Source organism: Macrobrachium rosenbergii, chromosome 12 (genome assembly GCF_040412425.1).
Source record: "Macrobrachium rosenbergii isolate ZJJX-2024 chromosome 12, ASM4041242v1, whole genome shotgun sequence".
Taxonomy (NCBI): domain Eukaryota; kingdom Metazoa; phylum Arthropoda; class Malacostraca; order Decapoda; family Palaemonidae; genus Macrobrachium; species Macrobrachium rosenbergii.
Genome location: NC_089752.1, coordinates 228,001 through 240,500, shown reverse-complemented (window position 1 = coordinate 240,500; position 12,500 = coordinate 228,001). Strand labels below are relative to the sequence as shown.

Below are 12,500 nucleotides of genomic sequence, written 5' to 3'. Positions count from 1 at the left end.
AACCTTTCCTTTCGTCACGGAACAACCGTTGTTTCCAATACCACCAAAGTTGTTTCTACGCCGTCACTTTCCATTCGCTTTCACATTCACCACTGGTCGGTCAGGATTAAGGATCGTTAACAAAACTGTATGATTTTGCTGTGTAAATGGCTCGTTTGTGAACTTTTTAAATTTTGCAGAACCTTTACATTACAGTGAAAACAGAAGGGTATTTTGGTCTTAACAGTCACTCACAAATGCATGCATGCATAGATACATACATACATATATATAGTATATATATATATATATATATATATATATATATATATATATATATATATATATATATATATATATATATAAAATTTATATACATCTGTATATATAATATATTTATATGTATATATATACTGTTTATATAAATTTATATACAGTATATACATATATATATGCATATTCATACTATATATATAAATTATATATATGTACTGTATATATTATATGTATATATATATATATATATATATATATATATATATATATATATATTATGTAATAACATTTCATTACATGAGATATTTTGATAAGCAATAGTTTCCTCATTTCGAAAAGAGTGTGTCCAAAATCAAGAGCACATATTTTTTTTTTACAGACAAAGAAACCTGATTATTTCATTTCTGTAATAATCTTACTAAGATGAATAAAATGCAAATAACACAAGGTTTTTTACCTTACGTGTGAACATATCATTATTTTTATTAAAATACACGAATTTTGTACAAGAAAGGTCTAAATAATCTGTCAGAAAGCTGGATGAAAACAAGTTTTCTTGAAAGAGGGCAATTATTGAACTGACTTAATTCGAGGTTTCCTGTCTCTCAGAGACCCATGGTATGGAATATAGAGAGTTCAGGCCAAAGGCCAATCACTGGGACCTATGAGGTCATTCAGCGCTGGAAAGGAAATTGAGAGTAGGTAGGTTTGAAAGGTGTAACAGGAGGAAAGCCTCACAGTTGCACTGGATAACAAGAGGGAAGGAAGGTAAGCTGAATGGAGGTGCAGTAAAAGGAACGAAAGGATGGTTGCAGCTAGGGGCCGAAGGGACGCTGCAAGACCCTTTAGTAATGCCTACAGTGCACCGGGTGAGGTGCGCTGACGGCATTAGCCCGCCTACAGGGGTCAGGGACCTATGGATCATCCCTCTGTAATACGAAAAACTTAAATTCTTTATTTCAATTTTTTATTATTTATTATGAGAAAACGATATTGAAATGACTTGCTCTCATCCCTCTGTAATACGAAAAACTGAAATTCTTTATTTCATTTTTTGGTTTTATTATTTTTTATAAGAAAACGATATTGAAATTACTTACTTTCATCCCTCTGTTACACGAAAAAACTGGAATTCTTTATTTCAATTTTTTATTATTTATTATAAGAAAATTTTATTGAAATTACTTACTTTCGTCCCTCTGTAATACGAAAAAACTTAAATTCTTTATTTCAATTTTTTTATTATTTTTATAAGAAAATTATATTGAAATTACTTACTTTCATCCTTCTGTAATACGAAAAACTGAAATTCTTTATTCCAATTTTTTTATTATTTTTATAAGAAAATTATATTGAAATTACTTACTTTCCCGACCCACCAGGAGGCGTTGTCTCAGGCATAAAATTGTCTCCCGTCCCATCAGGAGACTTTGCCGTAGGCCCAAAACTTATCGTTGGGACTTCCTTGCCTACTGCCACCTCGATATTTCCTGCAATAATTTTAAACCACCACTGACTTTTCTCACTTTGAAATTAACACTATAAAAAGAATTACAGTAAGTTTTATTTGATTTGTCTTACTTTAATATTCCTAATTAAGTGCACGACAAGCACGTCAGGGAGAAGAGATGATTATTTGATATGTTCTTATCTATTCTCGGCACTAATGAAAATCAGCTGTGGGTTGATGAAACATATCATTTCTTTCCATTTAGTATACTTAGCCGCACATTCATCGCGTGATGAGTATTTTGGTTTGGTCAAATTTTTTTTTTTTTAGTAAAACACTACTTTCTTTGTTCTGTTGTGTTCTTCAATAACAAGAGCTTGGAATAATTCTGCGTGTTGACGCCGATAAGGTTACATGCTAATGATATCTCTCTCTCTCTCTCTCTCTCTCTCTCTCTCTCTCTCTCTCTCTCTCTCTCTCTCTCTCTTTCAATTCGCCAATTATTCATGTCAAAATTATTATAATTTTTCTATGTATTTCGATCTCTCTCTCTCTCTCTCTCTCTCTCTCTCTCTCTCTCTCTCTCTCTCTCTCTCTCTCTCTCTCTCTCTCAATTCGCCAATTATTCATGTCAAAATTATTATAATTTTTCTATTTATTTCGATCTCTCTCTCTCTCTCTCTCTCTCTCTCTCTCTCTCTCTCTCTCTCTCTCTCTCTCTCTCTCTCTCTCAATTTGCCAATCATATATATCAAAAATATTATAATCTCTCTCTCTCTCTCTCTCTCTCTCTCTCTCTCTCTCTCTCTCTCTCTCTCTCTCTCTCTCAATCTTCAACTAGAAAAACCTAATATAACCATGCTCTTTCCCACTGAAATAAGAACCACCGAATAATAAATACCTTTTATTTCCTGCGTGACATTTCTTGACAAATCTTGTCTCCCATAATCTGATTTTCTGAACTGGAGTTCGGGCATAACATATATAAGCAGTGGTTCTCAACATTGCTTGTCCCGTGCACCATTTCGCCATATGACCATATGTCAGAATGTTATCCCCCCCCCCCCGCCGCCCTTTTCCAAAATTGTCTGCCTCAAAAGGTGAATTCCAATATGCATATAATACTGAAAATGGTCAATGTGCATCACTGTATTTTGACTGGAAATAATGAGGGAAAGGCCACAGCAATGCAAATGAGAGACTGTATTTTTCCAAAATGCAGAAAAGGGGTTAAAACCAGGGGGGACTTTCAACCGTTTTTTGTAATTTGGAAAATTACAGTCTTTCATTTACATTATTGTGGCTTTTTACTCAATACAAAAAATCCTTGGTCACAATTCCCCACCCCTGAAACTCTGAAATTCCCCTCTGCTTGAGAACCACTGCTTTAGAGGGATACCTGTGATATCATTATCAGGGCTCAGGATAAAAGCAATCATGCAGCAAAGCCATAGAAGCAAATAGAAGCAAAGCGACATGCAATGTTTCAATCACAGACAATATCGATTTGAAGAACATTTGTTACTTTATAAGCAAAAAAATATATAAATAGTTTGATTATATAAGTATGGAAGCTATGGCTGAATCATTGTCATTTCTACGAGCTCTCTTATAAGAAATTAAAAAAAGAATTTATAAAGATTACTTGCTTCATATAGGCTACACTTTAATGACATTCATTTTCATTTTAGAAATATTTTCAATTCGTTACGTAAATAACAGTGAATGCTAAAAACTGGAGTATTCGAAATAGAAAGTAATTTATTAAGCGAGTCTTAAAAGCAACAAGACACTTTGAATCTAACTCAGTACAACCGGTATATAGATTCCTCAGCAAACCTGTTCTTCGTGGATTTAGTAACTTAGCTTTCATCCTAGCCATTGTTTCAACGAATCCTGCAGGCATTTGTAGTTGCTTGTGCATCCGGATTCAGAATAGGTCAGCGATTCTCTTCTTTTTTTTTTCCTCTTTCGTTTCGTTCCGATTCTGGAATCCGTGGCAGCACCTGCAAGAGAAAATTGGGTACAGTTAGTTGCAAGGTGGTCAGCTTGTTTCTGGGTTGAGTATTTTAACCTCGTGGGTACACGCATCCCGTCCCTAAGCTACCGGATGGTCACAGGGGCTTATGTGACAAAACTCTGTTTCTGTGTTTTTAGTGAGTTGACAAGAGAGAGAGAAAGCGAAATAAAAAAAATTGTAATCATGATATATATCAGTAGCGAATTGGTAGGAGAGAGAGAGAGTGAGAGAAAGCTAAATAAAAGAAAAATTATAATTTTTAGATATGTCATTGGTGAATTGGCAAGAGAGAGAGAGAGAGAAAGCGAAATAAAAAAAATTGTTATCATGATATATATCGTTAGCGAATTGGTAGGAGAGAGAGAGAGTGAGAGAAAGCTAAATAAAAGAAAAATTATAATTTTTAGATATGTCATTGGTGAATTGGCAAGAGAGAGCGAGAGAGAGAAAGCGAAATAAAAAAATTGTTATCATGATATATATCGTTAGCGAATTGGTAGGAGAGAGAGAGAGTGAGAGAAAGCTAAATAAAAGAAAAATTATAATTTTTAGATGTGTCACTGGTGAATTGGCAAGAGAAAGAGAGAGAAAGTGAAATAATAAAAAAATTGTAATCATGATATACAGTATATCATTAGCGAACTGGTAGGAGATGGGGGGGAGAGAGAGAGAGTGAGAGAAAGCTAAATAAAAGAAAAATTATAATTTTTAGATATGTCATTGGTGAATTGGCAAGAGAGAGAGAGAGAGAGAGAAAGCGAAATAAAAAAAAATTACAATCATGATATATATCATTAGCGTACTAGTAGGAGAGAAAGTGAGAGAAAGCTAAATAAAAGAAAAATTATAATTTTTAGATATGTCATTGGTGAATTGGCAAGAGAGAGAGAGAGAGAGAGAAAGCGAAATAAAAAAAAATTGTAATCAAGATATATATCATTAGCGAACTGGTAGGAATGAGAGAGGGAGGGGGGGGAGAGAGAGTGAGAGAAAGCTAAATAAAAGAAAAATTATAATTTTTAGATGTCATTGGCGAATTGGCAAGAGAGAGAGAGAGAGAGAGAGAGAAAGCGAAATAAAAAAAATTGTAATCTTGTTATATATCATTAGCGAACTGGTAGGAGAGAGAGAGAAAGCTAAATAAAAGAAAAAATATAATTTTTAGATATGTCATTGGCGAATTGGCAAGAGAGAGAGCGAGAGAGAGAAAGCGAAATAAAAAAAATTGTAATCATGATTTATATCATTAGCGAACTGGTAGGAGAGAGAGAGAGAGAGACGGGGTTTGGGGGAGAGAGTGAGAAAGCTAAATTAAAGAAAAATTATGATTTTTAGATATGTCATCGGAGAACTGGCAAGAGAGAGAGAAAGCGAAATAAAAAAAATTACAATCTTGATATATACCATTAGTGAATTGGTAGGAGAGAGAGAAAGGGTGGGGAGAGGGAGAGAGAGAGTGAGAGAAAGCTAAATAAAAGAAAAATTTTAATTTTTAAATATGTCGTTGGCGAATTGGCAAGAGAGAGAAAGAAAAATTAAAATAAAAACGATAATATTCTTGATATATATCACTGGCGAATAGGCAAGAGAAAGAGAGAGAGAGAGAGAGAATGCAAAAAAAAAGAAAAATATTTTATATCACTGGCGAATTGGTGTGAGAGAGAAAGAGAGCGCGCGAAAGAAAAAAAAATTATAATGATTTTTATATATATTGGCGAAAAATCCCCGTAGAGGGTTAGTGCCGTCAGTGCACCTCATGGGGTGCACTGTAGGCATTACTAAAGGCTCTTTGCAGCGTCCCTTCGGCCCCTAGCTGCAACCCCTTTCGTTCCTTTTATTGTACCCCTGTTCATATTACCTTTCTTCCTCCTTGCCATCCACCATCTCCTAACAATTATTTCATGGTGCGACTGCGAGGTTTTCCTCCTGTTACACCTTTCAATCAAACCTGCCTACTCTCTGTGACCTCATAGGACCCTAGTGCCTGGCCTTTGGCCTAAATTGTATATTCCATTCCATATTCATCTTAATTTTTTGGGAACATTTTTCATGCTCCCGAGTAAATTGTATTCCAAACAAGCGAGGCCAGCAGATGTTACGAAATTTTTATTGGTTAGAATCTCCCAGATTCACTTTTGTTCCGCTATCTCGGAACAAGTGCGTGGCAGGTGTTTGTTGTCGACAGCTTATATCGCAAGCAGGTGTTTGAACACGGTATGAATCACATTTTATTTGCTTTTTTTTTTTTTTTTTTTTTTTTTTTTTTTTTTTTTTTTTTCTTTAGACATCTGCAGGCCCGATCCCCATCATGATTTTCACGATAGGCCACGTAAGCAATTTACGGCGACTGCCATACACGTTGTTCTTCATAGATCAAAATAAATTCTTTGATAAGTTAAAGCCACCAACATGCATTAGGACAAGGGCCTGTGTAACCTTGAAGAGGTGCAGTTGCCGAAACCTACCAAAAAACTGCTCGGAGTTCATGTTGCGGCCCCTGTAACCGGAAGGGAGCTATAGATACTTTTTGGACAACTGAAAAGCTTGATGGCTTACTTGGCGTCTGGTGAGAAAGGTGTGAAATAAGTTGAGGCCGGCAAAAAAAAAAAAAAAAAGTAAAAAATGCAAAAAATCGAGTTTTCTGTACAGCGTAAAATGCTGTATGAAACTCTCAGCCGCGGCCCATGAAACTTTCAGCCACGGCCATGTGGTGGCCTGTGTTGTTGGCAGCTGTAGTGCTGCCAGACGCACGATCATGGCTAACTTTAACCTTAAGTAAAAGAAAAACTACTGAGGTTAGGGGCCTGCAATTTGGTATGTTTGGTGATTGGGGGATGGATGATCAACATACCAATTTGCAGCCCTCTAGCCTCAGTAGTTTTTAAGATCTGAGGGCTGACAGAAAACGTGCGGACATAAAAAAGTGCGGACGGACAGACAAAGCCGGCACAATAGTTTTCTGTTCAGAAAACTTGATTGTTGGTGATCCTTTTCTTTCGTATGGTACACTCACATATATGTGAATAAAATCAGTTTCTTAGTTTTGCCCAACTGAACTGACTAAATGTTAAAATGAAAAAAATTACCTTTAATGATATGCAACAGATAACAAGACCATTATTTTACAAATCATTCGGAAAAAGGCAGTGTGTGCATTCAAACGTAATATTTATGTAGCTGATAATAAAACATTAATAATCTAATTACTTTCTATATCAGATGAAACAAATTTTTCCCCAGAAAGTTAGAAAAACGACATTACGTTAGAAGGAAGGTTTTACATTTTCATATCAAGCAAGGCATAATGTTTGCAGAAATGTTATGCCTTCAACATTCAGGTAAGAAAACGACCTTGAAATTAAAACACGACTCATACTAATTTCAACTTTCAGTACGCAGCATCACCAAACTCTTATCATCATGACGTGTATGATACGTAGCCAAAACTTGTGATTAGAAATTTTACTCATTACAAGAAAGCATTAATAAGTATAGAGAAAAGTAATAAGAATGGCAATTTTAAGTGCAAAATTATATTGTAGGGTAAGGTAGTTGGTAATGGCGTTAAAGTATTTAACTCTAACATTGCAATAATAATAATAATAATAATAATAATAATAATAATAATAATAAGAAGAAGAAGAAGAAGAAGAAGAAGAAAGAAGAAGAAGAAGAAGTTTCTTTGTAGCAGCAGTAAATCATGAACTTTGGACAGCTTCTAATAATAATAATAATAATAATAACGAGGATTATTTATTTGAGTTTCTTTGTTGCAGCACGTAAATCATGAACTGTAGATAGCTTCTGTATAATAATAATAATAATAATAATAATAATAATAACCTGAAATAAGAAAAGAATCCAGAATCCAAACCATCGAACGAGACCACGAAGAAATTTACAGATTTTTGAACGAATAATTCAATAAAAAACTTCAATCATCTCACACTGTCGTTTTCCGATATGAATATTGGCCAGTTGCTGACCAACATCGCTGAGCTTGAAAAGCGAATTATAACGAGAATAGTAAAGGGCCAGTATAAGATAAAGTCGCAGAATACAGCCATCCTTTTCAATAAGACCTGCCTGAAAGAGGGTCTGCTCCCCTCAAATCATAATATAATTATAATAATTTTTATTATTATTATTATTATTATTATTATTATTATTATTATTATTATTATTATTATTTCTTGGAGTATCAATATACCATTCAAAGACTAACAAAATAAAACATATTTTTCAGAGAGACGCCCCCTCCCAAGACAAAGTTTGTTCAAGATGAACAGCAATCCGGTTGCGACAGATGCTTCGCACAGGTGTTCAGGTGAGTGTAGCCTGCAGGCGGGGATGGTTATTGTTCCTTTGATTGTCTCTCTTGGTATGATTTTCAAGCTGGACCCCAAAAAAAAAAAAATCCCGATATCCAGACGGAAAGAGAACGAGACAGACAGACAGGCTGGAACAGAGAAACAGACAGATCTATGACGAGATGGAGTGTCTGACGATATATGGGATAAAAAGCACGCTGAGACGAAGTAAAAAAAAAAGTTAAGTATACCTTAGTTTTACCAGACCACTGAGCTGATTCACAGCTCTCCCGAAGGATTGGACTTATAAATTGCCTTTCTTTTGCTGTTAAGGCTTGGGATGTTAGAGGAGAGAGAGAGTAAAATGGGTATATGGTAAAAATAAATATGCAATAAATGTGAACTGAACGGAGAGAAAAGCAGTCCGTACTGTAAAAAGAAAATTTGATTGGTACCGTATGATACATTTGGTTGTCCTGCCAGGTTATTCCCAAAGCAAAATGACACTGATATCAGCGTATTATCTGTGACTTCTTATGTGAAAGCATAAAGCACGTTACGTGGGAATGAGGGACAAAGATCCAATAAATAGTCACTTGTTACAAACCCAGCAGGGGTTCTGTGCAGGTAGTATGTCGTAATCACCTAATTAACAGTAGTTCTCAACCTTTTTTGGCCCATGCACCCTTTCACCATACGTCAGAACGTCATTCTCACCAACCCCCTCCTTACCAAAACTGTCTGCCTCAAAAGGTGCATTCTAAATGATATGCAACAAAATACTAACACAAACACAGTCTAGCGGGGAGAAAGTCCAGCGTGACCACTTAGTAGTGCGGACCGATGCACACTGCGTTTTGTGTGGTTCTGGAGCCAGTTTGAGCCTGCCAATCTGTGGCCACATTCCCCCATCCCTGAAACTCAAAAATCCTCCCCTAGGGGGGAATTCCCCCCTGGTTGAGAACCACTGAGCCCTAATACATCGTAACGTCGCTGTTATCCTAGTTTTTTATTTTATTTTATTTTTTTTTTTTACTTTAGAAGGCGATGGTATCGAATCCTTGTCAAGGTAGGAACACGTTTCATATATAACTCCCTTTGTTGTGAGTTATTCCTAAGGTGAAGTAAATTCTATATTAACGGGTTATTTTAGGATGTACTATTTGAGAGTATAAAGACGGGAATATCTCTGGAGAAGAAGATTATCCGCAGTTTATGAAATATTTAATCCATGTGATCACTATAACAAGAACAACGCTTAAAACTCTCAGCTCCCCAACCTAATATATATATATATATATATATATATATATATATATATATATAGAATAAATAATATATATATATATATATATAGTGAGATAGATAGAGATTATATAAAGGTAGAAAAAATAAAAGATTCTATATATATATATATATATATATATATATATATATATATATATATATATATATATATATTATACAGTATATATATTATATATTTATATGTGAACAGTATGTATATATATATATATATATATATATATATATATATATATATATATATATAATATATATATATTATATACATATATATGTAAGAAATTTTTATTTATTATTCAACATTGATGAATCTCTCTCTCTCTCTCTCTCTCTCTCTCTCTCTCTCTCTCTCTCTCTCTCTCTCTCTCTCTCTCTCCTCTATATATATATATATATATATATATATATATATATATATATATATATATATATATATATATATATATATATATATACAAAATATATATATATGTATGTGTATATATAGTTGTAGATTTATACATATATAATATGTATATAAATATATACAACTATATATACATATACATACATATATACTATATACATATATACACATAGTGCGAAAACGTAATATGAATTATTTACCTTATGAAATGATTTGTAGAATTAGCCTCAGGCCAGTTCACCGCTTCCACTTAACAGTCCACAAAAGAACAGAAAACTTCTCTCCCTCAAAGCAGGCAGGGGAGCACGGAGCTCAGTCACAGGCTACGAGAGCTGAACGCTTTCTGAACCCATTTCGATTTCCCGAGCCTTAAAAAAAAGTGAGGTACCACACCTGTGCCGCAGAGAAACATCGTCATTCCCTCTTTCAATTGTTTGTCAGGTCACACCAACCTCGCTCGTCACGCTATTCCGAGAAAAGTGGCGTGTGATGAAAGAGTTTACAACTTTGAATTATTTGTTGGGGGGCGAAGGGAGACGTTGGAGTGTTGGATGGCTTTTAAAAATTGTGTATTTATGGTATTCAATTCCGCAGACCCAGTTTTCTTAATGTGATTATTTTTGGAGACCTTTCGACCAGAATTCGTTGATTGTTATGCGACGAGACGAAATTTCAAAAGACAATAAAGTTCACTCGACCAAAGATGAACAAGACTATATATTCACACGCAGGCACATTCTCATTATACACTCTCATAGATTCCCCGCAAGCCAGCTTTTTAAGTTAATTTCCAGCATAACTTATTAAGCATTCGTTACTTTAGTACTGCTTTAAATACCTGGTAGTTATTCGAATGTAGGGGGTAACTTCCAGACAAACAAGTTGAGCCATTGAGGGTACCCTCCCCCCTTGAGGTACTCCATGAAAGGAAATGCTTATGGGTTGAAATAAATTTTATATATGTAAATATAATTTATATATATATATATATACTGTATATATACATATATATGTGTATATATACACACATGTATATACATCTCTCTGTATGTATGTATATCGTACTTCTAGTAAAGAAGAAACTCAAAAAGGACTGGAATTATTTTTCAAATGACAAAATCGAGCGCAATCGTCGACTTGACTATGAACCTCGTTATAAAAGACGAGCTCCCAGCTCTCGGCAGATGTGCCACATATGCAATCTCATAGGTCACATTCTTCGTAAATCCTTGATTTCGTCAGTTTTAACCTTTCCAGAATTTCAGTAACACCTGTTATAAGCCACATATGGAGTCGCAGAGGCATAGATCTCGATGATAATTGTAATCAAACCACACCCTAACTCACACACACGCACACACACACACGCACCAAATAGTACAAGCTTCTTGGATCATGTAGCATTGGTAGAATATCTTTAATGGCTGTCAGTATCATCTGAATGCATCTTGTTAATAATCTACATAATTTTACGATTCTAAAACGTTCTAAATTATTAGCCTACAGTAATCTGCGCGAAGATATATTTATCTATGCTCTTGCAGACTCGTCCTCAGCTATACTTGTTAAGATATGAAATCATATTTAAAATAAAAGATTTATACAAACGAAACTGGATCAGGAGTAAAGTATTGACATTACAATCTGATGATAAACTCTTGAGAATTTATGTGTAGGTTTGAACAATTTCAAACACACAAGACGCAAGCGGTAACAGTATTCAGATAGTTTTAAACACCAATATATCACACACTTTGGAAAAATTATTATCGTTTACCATAAGGAGAATGATTGAGGTGTACTTTTATAACATATGTAATCAGCTTATTCTCTCCGCGGTCATTGTTTGGTGGTCAGTATTTTTCCCTGTATAATTTTTTAATTGACTTATCCCTGCTTCCGAGCTGTTGAGCGTAATTTTTTTTGAAACATTAAATATTTACTCCTGTTTTGGTAAGTCTGCTAATTCTTCAACTGTGTTGGATTCCAGGTACATATTTTCCTTTATAATCCCCAGCTGTCAGGTATACGAGCTTTCTTTGTAAACTTATTTTTATATTTCTATCAGTCTGCTAAGTAAAGGACAGTAAGTCGAAAGGCCTAGCACCACTCCGTTGTTTCACTTTCCTTCGTGACATTGCCTTTATTTACACGCACATACATTATATATATATATATATATATATATATATATATATATATATATATATATATATATATATATATATATATATATACTCTTATATACAAGTTTTTGTTTTTTTCATTATCAAGTTTTTTGTTTTTCATTATCAAGGTCCCACTAACCTTTCCTATTTGTGCCTACTATCAGTATCGAACAACTCTATTGAGTATCTCATAACAAAATACACAGCTAGGAGAGAGAGAGAGAGAGAGAGAGAGAGAAATTTATTTGATAGTATCAAACAATAGTATGATTTTTTCTTCGCAATTTAAGCCAGCGTTCTGACAAACCCTTCATCACAAGTGGTGATTTATCCAAAGAATTGTCAAACGAGAGACACCTGTTCTTCCTCACACCCCTGGACGAGGTTTTAGGTCACCTGTTGTTGACCAGTTATTGTCCACAAACATTATGGAACCTTATTTCTTACCCCAGGTCAGTAATCCTCTTTCAGTCTTTCATCCATTAACTTTATGTCGTTGAATCGCACACTTTCCTCACAGTGGCGGAACTGGCATTCCATCACGGGGGGTTGTGTAGGTGGGGCCAAGATATTTTTTGGGTTGCCT

At 34.5% G+C, this 12,500-nt stretch overlaps 1 protein-coding gene across 1 annotated transcript in view; it reads right to left on the bottom strand.

The window, feature by feature from the left end:
• The window catches only part of LOC136844312 (alpha-1-inhibitor 3-like), a 36,733-nt gene extending 34,946 nt beyond the window's left edge, over positions 1–1,787 (bottom strand). Inside the window, exon 1 of the mRNA XM_067113285.1 lies at positions 1,622–1,787. Coding sequence (XP_066969386.1) covers positions 1,622–1,656 — 35 coding nt within the window. The 5' untranslated portion in view covers positions 1,657–1,787. The remainder of the gene's footprint in view (positions 1–1,621) is intronic.
• Between the last annotated feature and the right edge of the window lie 10,713 nt (positions 1,788–12,500).